Genomic DNA, 19,692 nt, shown 5'->3' with positions numbered 1-19,692 from the left:
GACCCCAAACAGTACAGCTGGGCTGAGCGCAAGGCTATGGTTGTTTGTGATCCGAATCAGATTCTTCCAGCGCCAGGCACCCCGGCGAATCAGCGACGCGCGTCATTGATTGATCGCTGCCTGCCCCATCGGCCCGGCGGACCGATCACTGTCGCCGTGCTTGCAGGTGCGCGCGCACTTGATCCGACAGCTCCGTGGCAACCACCCTTGGCTCCCAAATTCTACTTGCGCACCAGCCGAAGCAGCGACCACGGGTGAGTATCGCACCCCCATGACGTCGCCTTGCCATCGTCCGCGGCCCTCCCCTCAGCCAATTCTTAGCTTGTGTCAACAACAACTGCGACGACCTCTTCGCTCCTCGCCGCCCGAAAGCGAAAGGCTTGGCGGCGCTTGATCCGTGCCCGTGAGAAGGCTGTGTGTGGCCGTCGCGGTGGTGGTTGAGAAGCCAAGGGAAGGGTTGAGTTGAGCACCAGAAACGGGTGGTGGGACACTTGTTCGTCCTTCTAGAGAACAGGCGGTGGTGCTGTAGGCTGTGTGTGAGGGTGAGGCAGGCAGCAGAGACTTGGTCGGAAATGTACGGTTGCTGAATTTGAACGGCGACAGCCGCACGAACTGATCGATCGTTTCAACGGTTTCCATGTCCAGACTTCAGAGTCCGGTTGCTGCTCTGCTTGCAGGGCTTGCAGCCAGCCAGGTACCATGCGAAGATCCCAGTGCACCACTGACATGCCAAGATCTTGCCTGCATCGCATACCTCTAAGTCTGACGCTCGCTTTTCATGTACTTTACTTTTGGAATTTCCTAGTGCTTCCTCCAAGTTCAGTTCCTGCTCCTAACTGCCATCAGACTCGCCACCCAAAACGCACCAACCAGAACAATCACCCCTCACCAACATCTCTTTCTTGTTTCCTCTCCTATTTATTTATTTATTTAGGAATCCAAAAAAAAAGGTTATCTTGGCTTGTTTTACACTATCCTCACTCCAACCAAATACTAGGGGCAATATATATATCAAACCAAACTAAGCTAACAACCGCTGCTAGTGCTAGCTGCAGCTCTCCGTAGCTATTAAATACTATAAATAACGGAGAATCCAAAGCCTAATCCTTGGATAAAAATTCTAGCTAAACCGAGGAATAAAGAGCGATAAGCCCGGTGTCTGTCAACACTCCAGAAGAGCCGCAGCGCAAAGGAGACTCCTTTGTGGCGTGCGCGACCAGCATGAAGCCACGTCCACCGGCGGGGGCGTCGTCCGCTTCCGCCGCGCCGCCCAGGCTGCGGCCGCACCTGGCGCGGCTCGCCTCCTTCCTGATCGTCTTCGCCGTGGGCTACTCGCTGGGCCTCCTGTCGTCGTCCACCCGGCCGCCGCCACCGAGACCGTCCCAGTCCCAGTCCCAGTCCCAGGCGACGACGATCGCGCGGCCGCACGCCGACGCTTTATTCCCGGCGTCGTCGAACTCGAACGGGACCGCCGCGTCGAGCTACCCGCGGTCGCCTCCGCACGACCTGTTCCGGTTCAGGGAGCGGTGCGGGGAGCCGGTGCCGAGCGACGCCGTGGTGCGGACGCTGCTCGACAGGCTCTTCGGCGGCGAGAGCCCCTACGCGGGGTTCCCGCCCGAGCGCACGGCGGCGCTGCTGCGCCCGGCCGCGGCGCGCCCGCGCGGGTGGGGGTCGACGGGGGCGGTGTTCGCGGAGCTCATGGAGGCGGTGCGCCCGGCGGTGGTCGTGGAGCTGGGCGCGTTCCTGGGCGCGTCGGCGCTGCACATGGCGGCCGTGGCCAGGAACCTGTCCCTGTCCCCGGCCATCCTCTGCGTCGACGACTTCCGCGGCTGGCCGGCGTTCCGGGACCGCTTCCGCCGCGACGTGCCGCCGCCGCGGCACGGCGACGCGCTGCTGCTGCCGCAGTTCATGGCCAACGTCGTGGCGGCGGAGGGGGCGCGCGTCGTCCTGCCGCTGCCCTTCTCCACGGCGTCCGCGCTCGCCGCGCTCTGCGAGTGGGGCGTCTACGCCGACCTCATCGAGGTGGACGCCGGCCACGACTTCCACTCGGCGTGGGCCGACATCAACCTGGCCTGGGCCGTGCTCCGCCCCGGCGGCGTCATGTTCGGCCACGACTACTTCACGTCCGCCGACGACCGCGGCGTGCGCCGCGCCGTCACGCTCTTCGCCAAGGTCAAGGGGCTCACCGTCCGCCCGCACGGCCAGCACTGGGTGCTCTCCCCGAAGCCGCGAGGGCGCGCCGACGACGCCCGGCGACGGTGAGGGCTCGTTGCTGTCGGCTGTCGCCGTCGCCGCGGGGCCGTGCACTCGATCGCCCGGCACCGAACCTGACGTGTCCCGTACTCCCGTTGCACCAGCGGCCGTAGCACGCACCCACCCGCCTCGATCGAAAGCTGATCGACGAAAAAGGTTGCGCCGCCCCCGCCACTGTTCTCTGAAGCGCTCGTCTCAACCACCATTTGCTTTTGCTGTAACACTCTTCTCTAACTACGCCGGGATCATACAAGAACGATACAATATTGTATTCCAATACGAGACGTTTACGTGTAGATATATATATGGACGTTCGGACACGGCAATTTCCAGTGTTTTCTGGAGCAAGTAGGTTAAAAAGCTGGTTAGATGGGATGCTGTTGTTCAATGTTGATGGTTTCTTTCTTCTTGCTTGTTTATTTCGGCGATGATGGTGAGGTACGGTGACGCCCCATAGTGGAGGGTGACGCAGTATGCGCGTGCCCGGGACGCAGGAGGAAGATGCACTGAACTCGTAATAGGTATTTCTGTACGTGTTATCATAATACCATGCATCATTGTAGATAGAGTAATTTACAAGGCGGTCAAGACGATCGAGCCACTCGATGCCGATGGTGTATGGGTTAAGTTACTGGATTCGAGGACGGCGACTTGGATTAGTTCAGTGCTTGAGTGGAGATACACGAGCGAAAGGGTTTACGATTAATTGATGAGCTAACAAAGGCAGCAGCAGCTGTATATGACTTGCATCACATGCACCCTTGTAGCACCATATGTGCATGAGAGCGATGGCTTAAACCGTACCGCATCGATCGTGATCCAAGACCAAGGAGGAAAGCGAACTTTAACTGACGTCTGACGGCCATACCGAGTTGAAATCAAATACCGATGCCATCGGTCCTAGATCCCTCATCGTTTCAGATGATATCTGATCGATCCAAAACAGGCATCAGATCTCATCTAGCTGCCCTACATACAAGACTCAAAAGAAGGGGGAAAAACATCTCAAACAAATAGTTATCAGGTTGTAATATCATTACCTGTCTGCTTAAATTCTAGCGTGCCTCTAACTCTCTCTAAGGGCTGATTTGATGACCAGTGACTTAGAGGGGTCTATGAGAGATAAATCCCTTCCTATTAAAAGGCTATTCAAATTTTGAATAGCAATGATATTTCTCCCCATGCACCTATCCAATTCCGTAGTCACCAAATCAGTACTAAACAAGACATAAAAAATATACTCTCTAAAGAGTCTAAATTATACTCTCTAAATCACCATTTGAAGAGTCATTTGCATAAATGTCACTTTCTATATCTTTTCAATCTCTGGTAGTCTTTCTATATTTTGTTTGCACTCACGTTATTTATACTTGGCTAGCGAGAAACTCGGAATAAAATATGGCTATATTTTGATAGCCATTTAGATAAGATGTTCGAGAATATTTTTTATAAAAAAAACTTTATTTATATATATTAGAAAGAATATAGGGAGTTTATTGGAGTTGCTCTTAGAACAACAACAATAAAAATGCTGTACATATCCTGCTGGAAGGAGAAAATGGTGGCCGGCCGAGCTATACGTTGCCTGCGGCGACCCTCTCCGCAGTTCAATTCCAGCACACGTCTCCATCACGCTTCTCTCTCGCCCATGGGCCATCGACAAGCGACGTCGTGCTTTTCTATGGACGGGAGGCGACGAGATACCTGGCCGGAAATGTGGGGTTGCATTGTGGACGGTGCGTCGCCCACGTGAGCTCGGTGATCTGGAGTCTGGACCCTCAGGCTCAGCCGCTCAGGTGGGAGTGGATCCACAGGGCTGGGTTGAGGCGTGCCCAGCCTAGCCTTCAGAGGACAAGGCTGTCCAGATTGCTTTCTGCCTTCCTCGCTCCACGGCCTGGGTCTTCCATTGGTGACGAGAAATCCACCCTCTTCTTGTTCAGCCGGTGAATCAATATTGGCCAATGTGTTAACTTACGTAGCGTTTGGTTTCGAAGCCACTTGGGATAGAATGGCTTCGTTCCCGCTAGCGGCTCCATCCAAAAGATTTTGAGAAGCTAAAATGGTTCAACATTTGAGCATAATTTTTCATTTTTAGAACCACTCCATGCTATATAGAATCAATCCAAACAATAATAACAACAATAAATTAAAAGCGAAGCCACTCCAAAACCATACTACAAAACTAAACACTACCTTAGTTGCCCTTGCATTGTTTGCAGCGATACCAAAGAGGCGCTATCGTGGTATAATAGGTAGCATATGTTATCACTAAGGTCATCTCCAGCAGGTCGTGCAAAGTACTGTTTTGTACTGTAGATTACATTGTTTGCAAAGTATAGAAAATCTGTTAGAGATAGTCTAAGAACAAATATAATAAGATGATGTAGATGGGCTGCAAGGGATGATATACCAAATTATAATGATGTGAAAGAAAGAGAAATAAAGAGAGAGAAAATCAGATTACTCACTAGTAGCTAGACTCTATAAAAGAAAGAGTTTGACGAAGTATTAAATGTGCAGTTTTTATCGTGAGAGAGTTATTATAGCTACAGGCCTGCTTACACGACATTTTTTCTTACGTGGAAGAGAGAGATAAAAAATTAGGAGAAGTGGGCTCTTATACAAGAGTCAGCTGCTACACGAGCTCCAAAATAAAAAGATAAAAGACAAAAAGACAAAATAGTAATCTAAGAGTCAACCTTATAGTTAACACCATTATATGAATGTTTTATTGATGGCTATAGAGGTTTTAAGCCCACCATAGGCACTATTGTTAAACTTGCTCTTATAAAGCTCACTATAGGTTGCGTTATTAAGCTTGCTCTAAGAGTAAGTATAATTAAGAGGTTAGAAGCTAGCTAAATGCTGAGATGGATGAAAAAGAAGAGAAGAGAAGCGGACTGTAAATTTACCGCCAAATTTAGACACAAGAACCAAGAAACTTTGTGAGAGAGATAAGTAAGATCCTGCATTAATAGCGAAAAGCTAACTACTAATACAAATGTGCTAAATAGTGTATTGAACACTTTCAATGTGCTAAATAGTGTATTGAACACTTGCATGAAACGAACAAACTAGTAGAGCTGCTCTATAGTAGACCTGTGTGGATTTGGAACTGATGAAGCTCTGCCAAACATCTTAAAAAAATGCTAGCTACCCTAGCACCTGATTACATTTTTTCTATTGATTTATTTATATAACAACATAATACCGGATGATAGCTCACCTTTTTCCATTGATCTGCAGAACATTGTAAATATATTTTTTTATTTTAAATAACAAATGTAACACATTGCATAACATGCAGTGATTTTTCTTAGCCAAAACGCAGGTTCAGCAATTATTTACACACTTAAGTAAAAAATGTGCATAGCTAATCTGAAATCTTTGTTATCATGTGATTTTAGTTTAATAAAGAAAAAGATATGAACTATTTTGCTGAAAGGGTCCACAGGTTCAGTTCAAGACAAAGCAGCATTTACAAGTCACACCACCTGAACAGATGGGGAATGATGGAACTTCTCTGGAAAGACAACTTTAGAGGCCATCGTATGATGGAACTTCTCCGGAAAGCAAGCAAAATGCGGACGAAAAAGATTTTATTGTAACATTTGATAATTTTTTATTCCATTTTAATTTATATTTATATCGCTTCACTAATATATCAAACTTGGATAAGCAGCAAAAAAAATAAGATGTTTTCGAATTGGTCTAAAAACTGCCTTTTCAAAGTAGTAGCAGAAAGTGTTCAGGAAACACCTTTTTCCAAAAGTCAGGTTAGAGGCCAACATTGAGATATACCTCTCATCAATTCAAACTATCGGTGTGCTCTCAGTTCCTCTTACATTCAGGAACAGACATAGGGTGTATTTGGTTCAGTTTTTTGAACCAAATTCGCTGCCAAAATTCCGGAATTTCAACCAAATGAGTAGAATAAATTCATGAAAATCTATAGAGTCCTCTAGTTCAATTCAGAATCACCTTCTATCTCAGATTTTTATCATTCATATTAGTTATTTTGACCAAACATATTTTAGTTTTTCCACAACACAACAGTCATCTCGCCACAACTTTCACGGCTAGAATTAGATTTTCAGGAATCTACGGCTAAACCAAACGGGCCATAGATTAACTTTTGCTACACGCACAGATCATAGTAACAAAACGTCAAACATTTAAAACAGAGGGAATATCAAATGTATAGAATGTAGACAGGAATGCACTCCCCTCATCAATTGAAGCCACGTGTGTTGTGAGTTCCCCTCACCTATCAAAAACAGAACACGGGCAAACTAAACCATGTTATCATTACACCTCAATGTCACAGAAGCATGGCTAGAAACCAAAACTGATTGTGGATATTGCAGGCACATCACTAGTATCCCTTGTTCCCGCGTATTCGGGCCCGCATGTCAACCTGTTACATGATTAACAAAATTGGTATTTGCATGTTTATTACTTAAATGTTTGTGCAATTCAGCTCACACGAGCAAAATAACAGTATGAAAGGCCAAATCAAAACAATGATAATATGGAAGATCATGAACAGTATATTCATGGCATGGTACTGGAATATGTTAGCCATATATGGACCAATATTATTGGATGCTGCAACAACTTGGACACGAAATGCAATAACTATGGACCAGTGCAATCCATAATGTTCCTAAGCTAGGTTATGTGTCACTTGTCAATTAAAAACATCAAGCTTTCATAGATAAGGCAATAAGCCCATAATCGTACTTCAACTAGAAGAAACAGATGAACTGACTATCAGAAGTATTATCAATTATCATTATTACATAATTTACACGAGTTGCACACAAGTCTCTAACCTTGCATATAAGGATTACCAGGTGTTTCAGCCTTTCCGGTTAGTGCTACTCAAAAGGGTACATAAAGATGAGCATATTAAATTGCATTTTTTTGTTTAACAAATACAAGAGATAAATCAAAGGTGTATGTCTCCATACTCTTTTAACAGCAATGATCGGAACAATTAATTGGAAGTTTGGCAGACAGGAGAAAAATGATAATTCTGACCACATTCCAAGATTAAGTTTTTCAAAGTCATTGAATCAATATTAAGGAAAAGTTTTTTTAAAACAACCCAGGCCTCGCCTGCCGCACCATAAACCAGGCCAGTGACCACTGCCATTATCTGCTGCTGCTGGTAGGACAACAACGTTACCACAGGCCAGCTCCCTGCCACTTTTTGTGTGTGTAGCAGTGAGGGTATGGGTATCTGTTTTGTGCAAGCTAGGATTTCAAACGCAGGTGGCTGTTACCACCACTCACTGACGAACCACCGCACTATCATTGTGCACCAAGGGAAAGATCAACATCATTGTACAGCCACTATTTATTTTCGCTAGATTGAAATTAATTTTTAGCCTCATTTGTTGAACAAAGTCCTGTTCCTCAGACTCTAAGCTGTAACACCCATAAAAACTAAGAAACTAACAACATTCATTGAGAAACAGCAACGATGTGAAATAACTGAAACAAATAAAACTGGCAAAGCTACTCCAGAAATATAACTTTTATGTTTTCCACATTTACAAAAGCTTACCAAAACAAATAAACATTCTATTCAAATAAAACCTCAAATCGCCACATGAAAATGATAAGTGAAATATTAATTATGTTGAAACTTCGATACATAAAATGATTTCACATGTAACTCACGCAATAAGTGGGAGTAGAATGGAAGAAACACCAACATCTTGTGGATTTTATAGTCCAAATGTTTTTGAGAACTATATGTGGATATATGTTGTGTCCCCGTAAAAATTCATGAATTTTTTAGGCTATTTGGTGTATTATTAATTTCTTGTTGTAGAAAATCATCAAAATACAATTAAATTCATAAAAATATTGTAGCGTCGACCGAAAATTGCAAATAAGTTACCAATATTAATAAATAGTTTATAAAAAGATAATCCTAAGTTCCCACATGGATATAATCTTAAGTCCCCACATGAAAATGATAAAGTCTATTATTTTGATATAAATTTAGACATTATTTTAATGATTTTGGCCTAAAGATATGTTTAAACAAAAATGTGATGTACTACAAAGTTATAGATCTCTTCGAGCTCTACAATTTTCATATAAATTTTATCTTCATCCGATTTCATATGTAAAAGTTATGATTTTATAACTATATTATTATGCAGAAAAAGAAAAAACGGGTACCCGAATTCCGGATACCCGTATCCGACCCGAATATCCGGGTATTTACCGGGTAGTACTCGCTCCGTATCCGATCCGAATCCGAAGCCATACTATCCGGGTATTACCCGTATCCGTCCCGAATCTAAAAAATACCCGTATCCGTATCCGAAAAATGGTCCCGAATCAGTATCCGTATCCGGTACCCGTTTCGGGTACCCTACCCGTTTTCACCCCTACATATCAGTTTCAGTAAATTAGCTTCACTGTCACAACTGATTTTACCTTGCAGCCAACGCCGCACATTATTCCACAACAACAAGGGCCCAGGAAAGAGAACAATAACTGAAGAGGGGGCGCTGAAACAAGCAAGTCCCAAAGACATCTGCCCCGGCCATTTATTTTTTCAGTCCAAGCGCGCCAAGGAAATCTAGGACGTTCTTGTCGGAGCTGCCGCCTTCGCTCATGGCACTCCTGGCCTTCTCCTTCCAGCCGGCAGCGTTCCGGATGTAGTCCAAGCTCCTCTCTCCTTCCATCACCTCCCTCACGCACCTCTCGAGCTCCTCCTTCCTCACCACGCCTCTCCCGTCCGGGCGCACTCGCACGCCTACGCGCCACACGTCCTCGATGTACTTGGCGTTCATGGTCTGGTCCGACCACTGCGGCATGGCCACCATCGGCACGCCGGCACCCAGCGCCTCCATCGTCGAGTTCCACCCGCAGTGCGTCACGAAGCACCCCACAGCCGGGTGCGCCAGCACCTCGAGCTGAGGGCTCCATGTCACGACGAGGCCCCTCTCCTCGGTGGTCCTGCCGGCGAAGTTTTCAGGTAGCTTCGCGCTCTCCGAGGCCCTGACGACCCACAGGAAGGCCTTGCCGCTGCCGTACAGCCCCTCCGCCATCTCCGCCGTCTGAGCCGCGTCTGGCTTGGCGATGCTGCCTAAAGAGGCGTACACGACCGAGCGCGCGGGCCTAGCGTCCAGCCAGGCCTTCGTCGTCTCCGTCATAGGCGTGTAGAGGTGGAAGCCGTAGGATGTGTCGTCCGGCAGCCGGTTGTCGAGGTACGCCGACGGGACCGCTGGACCCACCGTCTTGGCTCTCCAGGTCGACGCCATGTAGTCCGATTCCTTTGCGACACGCGAGCGGCGAGCATCAGTTCAGTCACACTGACCGCACGTACTCTGAGGCTATCCGCAAGCGTTCCCCCTAAATTTTCCCCCCTATATCGTTTTTTTGCGTCACATCATCAACATTTCACTCCTAAATTTTCATCTCCCGCAACGGTTTCCCCTATATTATCCCCCTATACTCCACTACAACTATAAAATATTATTATCTACCCCTATTCATCTTTTATTTCTATTTTTGTTCAACTATTAAATAGGGGAGCACTGTGCAAGGGGGCGCTACAGTGCTCCCCTTGATCTGGGGGACGTGCGCGTCCTCCCCTACGCCTGTAGCACGTAGGGAGCCGTTTAGGGTGCGCCGCTGCAGCGTGAGCGTCGCTCTAAATCGCTACAGGGAAAGGGGAGCGCAGGTGTAGCGGATGGCGCTGCAGCTAGCCTGATCCCTACTGGCAACGACTTAGGGGGTGTTTGGTTTATAGAGACTAATGTTTAGTCCCTACATTTTATTTCATTTTAGTGTATAAATTGCTAAATATAGAAACTAAAATAGAGTTTTAGTTACTATATTTGGCACTTTTGGAACTAAATAAAATAAATTATAGGGACTAAAAATTAGTCCCTAGAAACCAAACAGCCCTTTATTACGAGGAGCTTGGCAGTGGAGTACGCACGCACCTGAGGCTGCAACTCGTAGAACGAGTTGACCAAGACATGGTCGGCCGTGTCCAGATCGACGAACTGGCTCACCAGCAGGTCCAGGTAGGCGCGATCGTCCTTATCGGTCAGGAACGTCGGCAGATCGCACGGCCTGAGCCCGCCCGGGAGCCCGGGCAGCGGCTCGAGCTGCTCCTCGCCGAGCGGGAGCGGCGGCTCCACCCGCCCGGCCCAGGCGTGCCCATACGCCACGTCCACCGCGCACGGCTGCGTAAAGAAGGCCGCGCACGCGGCGCCGTGCCGCCGCCCCACCCGCTGCGCCCACGGCAGGAACGCGTCGTACACCAGCGCGCGCACCGGCCGCCCCCGCTCCGCCTTGGACCGGAGGAGCTCGCCCACGGTCGCCGACCCGGCCGACTCCAGCCGGGCCGTGCACGCCTCGATCCCGCCGGCCTCGCCGTAGCCGCCGCGGTCGCAGCCGTCGGAGATGGGGGCGATGTGGACGGCGCCACCGGCGGACGATTGGCCGCTCTTGCTGAGCACGAACCGGGTCACGGCGAGAGTGCACTGGACGCCGCGGTGCGCGGCGAGGCGCTTGCCGAACTCGAGGATCGGGTTGATGTGGCCTTGGGTCGGGTTCGGGAGCAAGAGAACGTGGACGATGTGCTGTGAAACTCGCTCTGCCATGGCTGCTCACTTAGCTGCGTGCGCTGCGGCCTGCGGGCAGTGCAGATACAACAGCAGGCCTTGCTAGTTTTTTTAAACAACGGTGATGGAATGCATAAGGCCATAGTATACTATTGTCGGCGTTTCGAGACCGGGGTCCCTTGGGCCGACGAGTGAGTGTCGTCGCGTGCCCCAGCCCAGATGGGTCGAGCGCGAGGGCGAGCGCGAAGGGGGAGAGCGAGGCGGCCGGAGACCGGCGTGAGAGAGGTGGGAATCCCGCGGCCTTCGTGTTCGTCCCGCGCCTAGGTCGGGTGCGCTTCCAGTAGGGGGTTACAAGCGTCCACGTGGGAGAGGGAGCGAGCGGCCCCAAGCGAGCGCCTGTCTCGTCATCGTCCCCGCGCGGCCAACCCTCTCTAAGAGGGCCCTGGTCCTTCCTTTTATAGGCGTAAGGAGAGGATCCAGGTGTACAATGGGGGGTGTAGCAGAGTGTTACGTGTCTAGCGGAGGAGAGCTAGCGCCCTAAGTACATGCCGTCGTGGCAGCCGGAGAGATTTTGACACCCAGCTGGTGTGATGTCGTGGCCGTCGGAGGAGCGATGGAGCATGGCGGAGGGACAGCTGTCGGAGCGGTTGGGTCCTTGCTGACGTCCTCTTGCTTCCGTAAGGGGGCTGAGAGCTGCCGTCGTCACAGAGCATGCGGGGCACCATCATTGCCTATCTGGCTGAGCTAGCCAGATGGGACGCCGGTCTTGTTCCCTGCGGCCCGAGTCAGCTCGGGGTAGGGTGATGATGACGCCTCCTGTTGACGTGGCTGGCCTGTGCCCTAGGTTAGGCGACGTGGAGGCTCCTCCGAAGCCGAGGTCGAGTCTGTCTTCTGTGGCCGAGGCTGAGTCCGAGCCCCTGGGTCGGGCGAGGCGGAGGTCGTCGGCTGAGGCCAGGGCGGAGTCCGAGCCCTGGGGTCGGGCGAAGCGGAGTTCGCCGTCTTCCGGGACTTAGCCCGAGTCCGAGCCCTGGGTCGGGCGGAGTGGAGTTCGCCGTCTTCCGGGACTTAGCCCGAGTCCGAGCCCTGGGTCGGGCGGAGCGGAGTTCGCCATCTTCCGGGACTTAGCTCGAGTCCGAGCCCTGGGTCGGGCGGAGCGGAGTTCGCCGTCTTCCGGGACTTAGCCCGAGTCCGAGCCCTAGGTCGGGCGGAGCGGAGTTCGCTGTCTTCCCGGACTTAGCCCGAGTCCGAGCCCTGGGTCGGGCGGAGCGGAGTTCGCCGTCTTCCGGGACTTAGCCCGAGTCCGAGCCCTGGGTCGGGCGAAGCGGAGCTTCCTATGGTGCCTTCGGCAGGGCCTGACCGCTTGTCAGCCTCAATCTGTCAAATGGCACCGCAGTCGGAGTGGCGCAGGCGGCGCTGTCCTTCTGTCAGGCCGGTCAGTGGAGCGGCGAAGTGACGGCGGTCACTTCGGCTCTGTCGGGAGGCGCGCGTCAGGATAAAGGTGTCAGGCCACCTTTGCATTAAATGCTCCTGCAACTTGGTCGGTAGGTGCGGCGATTTAGTCAGGGTTGCTTCTTAGTGAAGGCAGGGCCTCGGACGAGCCGGAAATATGTTCGCCGTTGGAGGGGGGCCTCGGGCGAGACGGAAATCCCCCGGGGTCGGCTGCCCTTGTCCAAGGCTAGGCTCGAGCGAGGCGTGATCGAGTCGCTCGAATGGACTGATCCCTGACTTAATCGCACCCATCAGGCCTTAGCAGCTTTATGCTGATGGGGGTTACCAGCTGAGAATTATGAGTCTTGAGGGTACCCCTAATTATGGTCCCCGACAGTAGCCCCCGAGCCTCGAAGGGAGTGTTAGCACTCGCTTGGAGGCTTTCGTCGCACTTTTTTGCAAGGGGACCAGCCTTTCTCGGTTGCATTTTGTTCCGGTGGGTGCGCGTGAGCGCACCCGCCGGGTGTAGCCCCCAAGGCCTCGGAGGAGTGGTTTCACTCCTTCGAGGTCTTAATGCCTCGCGTAATGCTTCGGCTGGTCTGGTTGTTCCCTCATGCGAGCTGGCCGTAGCCCGGGTGTACAGTCGGGTCCCAAGTTCTCGGGCTGCTATGTTGACGCTGTCAACGGTTCGGCCGGAGACGGGTTTGCGAGAGCAGCCCCCGAGCCTCTGCACAGGGCGAGAGGGCGATCAGGGACAGACTCGGCTTTTTTACATACGCCTCTGCGTCGCCTTTCCGCAAGGAGGAGGGGGGGGAAAGCACCATGTTGCCCTCGATGGGCGCCGAACATGGTGTCTCCGGTGAGCTGCAAGCGGGTAATCCGAGTGGACGTCCGTGCCCCGTTCGTTAGGGGTCGGCTAGGGGCCCAGAGGCACGCCCAAAAGTACCTGCGGGTGATCTGCCGGACCCAGTCCCCTGGCGACGGGGTCCGAGGGCTCGATGCCTCCCTCTGATGGGATTCCATTACAAGATCGTTCCCGCTGGTCTCGGAAATGTCCTAGGGTACCTCGGGAGCGCAGACCGAGCCTTGGTTATGTATCGAACGTACCCATGGTCATCCCTCGCTTGGCGTCTGAGGCGGCTGTGAACCCTTCGGGGGCCAGCCTTCGAACCCCTGATCAGTAATGGGCGCGGAGCCCGAGTAGCCTGAGGCGGCCGTGGAACCCTTTGGGGGGCCGGCCTTCGAACCTCTGACCAGTAGTGGGTGTAGGGCCCACGCGATCTGAGGCGGCTGTCGAACCCTTCGGGGGGCCAGCCTTCGAACCTCTGATCAGTAGGGAGGCTCGGAGCCTGGTTCCTTCACGGGGAAGGATCCTTTTCGGGGTATCCCCCTTTCTCGGTCCCTGTTGCAAGAGAGAGAGAAAGAGGAAAAAAAGGAAAAGGATACGAAATCGAACGACGCGGCGTACCTTTACTGGCGCGGTCATTATGGCGAAGGCGAAGCGTCGCCCGCTTCTCCTGCCAGAGGCGCCGCCTGTCCCACCGCGGAGTTAATGCGACGGGGCGAGTGGTTGGCGGGGCGGTCGTTGCGCGTGCGTGAGCCGTTCGAGGAACGGAACACGTGTGCGTTGTCTTCACGCCGTGAGAGAGGGTTCTCTCGCTGCCCCTGGATGGGATGTGAGCTTGGTTGACGACGTGACTGCTGCTCCTGCCCGCCTGCCACCGTCATTACTGCCGGTCCATTTTTGGCCGCACTGACCGCCGCGCCAGGCTGGCGCTGCTGGGTCGTGCGCTGGGTCGCCTCGAGTCGCGGTATTGGTTCCGCAGTCGAGGAGGCGCGGCGGTGGCGCAAGTGGCGGTGCAGTTGCATGCACGAAGCAGTCGGCGCGCCGGTTGCATGACACGTGGGCCTGGGCCTCCAGGCTGGGCGTGTCGGGAGTCGGAGAAGGGCATCTACTTGGCGCGGTTGCATGCCGCCTGCATGGCTGCCCGCCTCTTTCGCCCGTTGGTCTGGGCAAAAGTGGAGGGTCACTTGTAACCGCTGGGCGGTCGTGCGCACCGCGCGCGGTTATTTGGCTTCTTCTGCTCTGAGTCGGTTTGCATGACGTGTGGGACCCAGCCCCCGCGCCGTAGGGGGGGGACCTTGGAGTGTGTTGGAGAAGACTCAGCCCGCGACGGTCGGGGGCGCAAGTAGGGAGAGTCACCTTTAAAAGGAGGGCGGCCCCTTTTGGAAGGCGACCATGTCTTCGCGCTCCCTTATGCATCGTGTCTTTCCACCTTCCAAGCCCCCGGATGGGGGATACCCGCCGTCTTTTCGCCTCATCGTTGGAGGAACGCAACTCCGTGGGAGTTGATACCTTTCAGCCATCGTTCGGCTTCAAGGATTTTCATCAGCCAGCCCGGCTGCACCCCTTCGCCGGCGGTCACCCGAGACGGCGACCACCAGCCCCTGGGTGGGGAGAAGCAAGCTGGGCTGCGATCTTGGTCCCACCCTCAGCTTCAAGGATGTTCATCATCCTCGCTGGGGTGGAGGCCGGGCTGAGCCGGAGCTCTACCTCCCGTGCGGGTTCGTGGGTCACCCTCCCCTGCGGCGTTCGAGGGAGAGGGCGCTCGCTGGCCCTGCAGGCGGGTCGGACTTCGACAAGGCGGGGCTGGTCGACGGCGGGCGTCGTCAGTCCCAGCGTGTCGAGCTCGTCGGCTTGGCTCCCGGTGGCCCCTCCTGCCGGAAGGCGGCTGCCGCGCCGTGTGCACGGGAGGACCGCCCAAGATGTCGCGCGCTGCTAGGGCGGCGTTCGTGTTCTGGGGTGGTCCTGCCTTTGCGCCGGTATGGCGCCTCCCCGCGGAGGTCGGTGCCCCACTCGTCCGGGAGGATTTGAGTGGGGATCTGCCGGAGGGCTGATGGCCCCTGCCGTCGGTGCCTAGGTGGAGGCGGCTCGAGAAGTCCCCGTCGCCGACGGGGTCACCGCCACCATCCGCGCTTCGGGCCTCTGGCTCTTTGTACTTGTCCTCGCCCCTCGAGCGTCGGCGTGGGCGAGGGCAAGATTGCAGCAGCGCCCACCCTGAGGCCTGCGCCGCTGCAGTTCGGCCACCCGGAGCGGGGGTCGTTGTTGTCGCTGTCAGAGCGGGTGGCGGCGAGCCGCCCGTCAGTCTTCTGTTGCTCCACAGGCCCTCCCCCATCGAGTGGGGTTGTTCGTACCTGCGGAGGGGGAACCGGAGTTCCGTTTGTAATGGCACTTTGGATGCCAGTGTTTTTGTTCATTGTGGCTGTCGAGGCCTGAACATGTATGTAATTTTGGCACGGAGCCGTGTTTTTTCCTCATTTTCGAGCACTAAGACTCGCCTGTTGGTTGTCTGAACCGCTTCACCAAGCGTGAGTCGCCCCGTGTCAAGGTGACGAGTGAGGTATCCGTATCCCGAAGGCGTAGGAGTCCCTCGGCTCGGTCGGCCTTGTTGTCTGAGGCTTCTCTAGCTTAGTTAAAGGGACCCCTTGGCCGCTCTTCGATGAGCCGAGGCCAGGGGTAGCGATATCAGCATGAATAGGGGCGGAGTTGGCTCGAAAAGGAAACCTGGTTGGCCGGAGCCCAGCCGGGTCGTCCGTTAGCGGGACCGACGCCGGAGTTGACCAGCCGAGGCCTCGGGTCGGGCTGGCGCCCTTGGAAGATGGTTGGCCGAGGCCCCCGGGGTGACTGGCCGAGCCGCCTGCTCGGGCCAGATTTCCGGAGAAGACCCTGGCAGCGATTGCCCGGGTGTGGCGATGACGTCGTCCTTTAGAGCGGAGATCCTTGGACCGCGTCGCCGTTCGAGGCTAGGTCGGACCTCGCCGAAGGTGTCGTCGATGCCGAGGGTGCTGCTGCCCCCTTCCAGCGTCAAGACCCGAGCCTGCAGGATCAGATTGTCTTGTAGCGTGTGCCTCCTGCGGCCGCCGAGGCCAGAACACACACCCTCGCTGTGTTGTAAAGCTGCGTCTCTTTTCCTCTTGTTTCGAGTATCTGAACTTTTTTTGTCGGCAACAGGGATGTTTGTGCGAGCGAGAGTTGCTTCTCGCGGAAGGTGATGAGTGAGGTATCCGTATCCCGGAGGCATAGGAGTCCCTCGGCTCGGTCGGCCTTGCCGCTTACGCGCACTTTTACTCGTCCATGAGGCTCTGTCTCCGACTCAATCGAGAAGGCTCGAAGGATCGCTTCGGCAGAAGAACTTCCGAACGTGAAGACTTGTTCGGTCCGCGGAACCACTTATCCGAACGTGAGTTACTTATCGCAGAAGGTGATGAGTGAGGTATCCGTATCCCGTAGGCGTAGGAGTCCCTCAGCTCGGTCAGCCTTGGCTGCTTACGTGTACTCCGTCGTTTTCGGGATCCACTTTTCGAAGTAGTCAAAAAGCACGAAAGATATTCTGGCAGAAGAGATCTTTTTTCGAGGAAAATTTCAACGCAGAGGGGGTTCCCCCCCCCTTTTACCCCCCAAGGGAGGGTCGGGCTTTGCCGAGGCGAGGCCGACCCTTCCTTGATGACTAAACTTTGCGTGGGTGCGAGGTATATGAACAACTTGAAAACATCTTAAGGGTAGAAGCGACGTAGCTGTTGGATGTTCCAAGCGTTGCCGTAGACCTCGCCTTGACTGTTGGCCAGTTTGTACGTTCCGGGCTTCAGAACCTTGGCGATGACGAACGGTCCCTCCCAGGGGGGCGTGAGCTTGTGCCTCCCTCGGGCGTCTTGTCGTAGCCGAAGCACCAGGTCGCCCACCTAGAGGTCTTGGGACCGGACCCCTCGTGTCGGTGTTTTGGGTCCGACCGCACACCTGGGGTTGCCCCTCAAGATGTTTTAGGAGTAGGACGGTGTCGACAACTGTAGCAAAATGGTTCGTGCCGATCGCACGAGGGACAGTGGACAAGGTTTACAGGTTCGGGCCGCTTAGAGATGCGTAACACCCTACATCCTGGTGAGTATGCTTGGTGAATGTGGTTACAAGAGAGCTCTCTGGATTGAGAATGCAGAGAGCTGACATGGGTGGCTAAGTAAAGGGTTGATCGATCTGAAGGGGTGCCCCCTAGGCCTTATATACTCGACCGTGGGGCGGTACACGTGGGTAAGATAACAACAAGTAGCTAAAAGATAGTGAACCTCTTGAGATTATCCCTACGTAACCCTCGCCGACTTATCCTCGCATGGCTTTTGTTGCATGGAGGCTCCAGCGCGGGAAAGTCGGATCTCTGTTGCGGTCATTCGCTCGACGCTGTGGGCCGTCCGGGTTTGCACCAATCCGGCCTCATGTCGTTCTGCTTTGCTGGTTGTTTCTCCCCAGGCCCACGAAAGAATGACCTCGCGATTTATTGGGCCCTTGGGCCTTTCGTGAGGTCCTTTACTCTTTTAGTGGACCCGGGGGATATCTATCCCCCACAAGCCCCCGATCTTTGGGTTAATTTAGAGGTAATCAACCCGAAGATCCCAGGTCCAGCTTGCAGGTGATTTGAAGAAAAACGGCTTCCTATTGTCTTCTCCTGCTCCGATCACTCGTTGACCAAAGCCTAGTTTCGTGTCTGTGCCTTAGAGGTCGGCATTCCAATTTGTAGGATTCTGAATTTCATTGGGTGCACCGGAGGTGCACCCAATGGGTGTAGCCCCCGAGCTTCGAGTAGATTTTAGAAAATAATCTACTCGAAGGTCTTCAGTAGAGATTATTTCCATTTGTATTCCTTCATTTTGGTTGAGGGTTGGCTTTTTTAATCTTGTCCCACGCTTTAGAAATCGGCACTATCTCGGCTTGGAATGATAATCCATGGGGTGCACCAGAGGTGCACCCAATGGGTGTAGCCCCCGACCTTCAAGTGGATTTTTGAGGATAATCCACTTGAAGGTCTTCCCTTCGTGTCCTTTTGCTGAAGATTATCCTTTCTGCTTGTAAAAAATTGGCATGATGTCATCCGCACTATGTCATCAATATTATGCTTCAGAGGTCAGCATGTATTTTGTCTCTTGTAGCCGAGTTCGCAATCCATCCATATCTTGCTAGGTAGTGCAATTTATTTGCTCTGTGACTGATTGGACATTTGATGGACGTTCTCTGTCTAGTCTTCAAGTCATTTCTGTCGACCATATTTTGCACTCTACTGGCTATATTTGGCTTCCCTCTAACTCTTGTTGATATCTCATTTTTGTCTTGAGGCATTCACTGCGTGCCCTGCACAGATGTGACCATTTTGAAAAATATACTGACAATTCCTGGGCGTCCCCCCCAATGGGTGTGGGCAAGGGACGTCTTGGTACGCTGAGTGTTTTAGTCGGCTGCTTCTGAGTAGTAATGTGATGGGACAGCGACTGTAATCATATCCTTTGTGTTGTTGACTGGAGTCCCAATAGGTGTAGTGTTGCATGAACGGCGTCAGCCGCCTGACGTGTCTCCGGACGGGTGGAAGTGCTTATTGAATGCTTTGCGACTGTTCAGTGACCGCGATTGGAGGTGAGCGGTTGCCCTTCCCTTCTATAAATAACGTCGTTGCCCCTCTGGTTTTTTCACATCTCTTCGCTGTTCTTTACTGCTTCCTTCTCTTCTCTCCCGCCTGCTTCCGCCATGGGCAAGAGCAACAAGCGCAAGCGCGAACCGACTCCTCCATCGGAGGATTTCGGTGACTCGGAATACTCAGAGGAGGAGTTCTCCTCCGAGTCCGAGGGAACTCCGGCTCCCGTCTCTCCCCCGGCGTCGTTCGATGACTCGGACGACTCCCAGGGGATAGCCGCGGAGGTCTGGTCATACATCCGGGCCGTCGAGCGCTCCGGGCTCGAGGGCTCGGATGAGTCGGAGTACTCCTCAGATGAGGAGGACTCTGACGGCGGCGGCGAGGACGAGGACGACGATGACGACGACGACGGTGGCGACGGCGACGGCAGCGGCAGCGGCAGGGGCAGCGGCGACGGCGGCAGGGACGATGACGGCGGCGGCAGCAGGGGCAGCACCAAGGGCGGCAGCAGCAAGGGCAGCACCAAGGGCGGCGGCGGCAGCAGGGGCAGGGCCAGTGGCTAAACGCCACTGGTCTTCTTAGATATTAGTATAGTATAGTTAAAATAATGTAGTAGTAATGTAGAGTAGTATAGCGTAGTGTAGTAGTAGTAATGTAATGTAGTAATAGTAGGGGAGTATCAACTTGCGAAGAGTTGATTTGTAAGTTTATTAACTTCCCTTTGAATGAAAGAATGACGTTTGGCTTCTCCTTTGATGATTGCCCCGTTTACTTTGTGAGTCTAATTCCTTTGAAAAAGTAAGAGAAATACTCGAGCATTGAACTGATGTTTTCTGAAATGGTTGCCGAGTATCTTTGTAGGTGGTGTCGGCGCTTGTAGAAGTAACTGCCGAGTAACGTGAAGATTGTGTCAGCGCTTTTAGAAGCAACGCCGAGTAACTGAATATGATATCAAT

The 19,692-nt window shown here is 53.1% G+C and overlaps 2 protein-coding genes and 1 long non-coding RNA gene across 3 annotated transcripts; 1 reads left to right on the top strand and 2 right to left on the bottom strand.

The window, feature by feature from the left end:
• Positions 1-1,111: 1,111 nt before the first annotated feature.
• LOC100275961 (uncharacterized) lies at positions 1,112-2,579 on the top strand. The gene has a single exon (NM_001150408.2). It carries the CDS (start codon positions 1,222-1,224, stop codon positions 2,260-2,262), a length of 1,041 nt encoding a protein of 346 aa, NP_001143880.2. The 5' UTR covers positions 1,112-1,221; the 3' UTR covers positions 2,263-2,579.
• Positions 2,580-3,695: 1,116 nt separating this feature from the next.
• On the bottom strand, positions 3,696-7,813 carry LOC118476410 (uncharacterized). The gene is made up of 2 exons (XR_004856406.1): positions 4,447-7,813; positions 3,696-4,307 (listed from the first exon to the last, which is right to left on the bottom strand). It is a non-coding gene; the product is annotated as an uncharacterized lncRNA (long non-coding RNA).
• A 781-nt stretch (positions 7,814-8,594) lies between these two features.
• On the bottom strand, positions 8,595-10,978 carry LOC103647592 (UDP-glucosyltransferase UGT13248). The gene is made up of 2 exons (XM_008672103.3): positions 10,230-10,978; positions 8,595-9,554 (listed from the first exon to the last, which is right to left on the bottom strand). The coding sequence occupies exons 1-2, from the start codon at positions 10,893-10,895 to the stop codon at positions 8,826-8,828; spliced, it is 1,395 nt and encodes a 464-aa protein (XP_008670325.1). The 5' UTR covers positions 10,896-10,978; the 3' UTR covers positions 8,595-8,825.
• Positions 10,979-19,692: the final 8,714 nt, after the last annotated feature.

Source organism: Zea mays, chromosome 2 (assembly GCF_902167145.1).
Source record: "Zea mays cultivar B73 chromosome 2, Zm-B73-REFERENCE-NAM-5.0, whole genome shotgun sequence".
NCBI lineage: Eukaryota > Viridiplantae > Streptophyta > Magnoliopsida > Poales > Poaceae > Zea > Zea mays.
The sequence above is the reverse complement of the archived record's forward strand: the minus strand, read 5'-3'. Positions and strand labels throughout refer to the sequence as shown.

Coding starts and splice junctions, on each gene's coding strand:
- LOC100275961 (NM_001150408.2), top strand. CDS start 1,222: ATGAAGCCACGTCCACCGGCGGGGGCGTCGTCCGCTTCCGCCGCGCCG.
- LOC103647592 (XM_008672103.3), bottom strand. CDS start 10,895: ATGGCAGAGCGAGTTTCACAGCACATCGTCCACGTTCTCTTGCTCCCG. Junction 9,555..10,229: donor TCTACGAGTTGCAGCCTCAG/GTGCGTGCGTAC, acceptor CGTGTCGCAAAG/GAATCGGACTACATGGCGTC.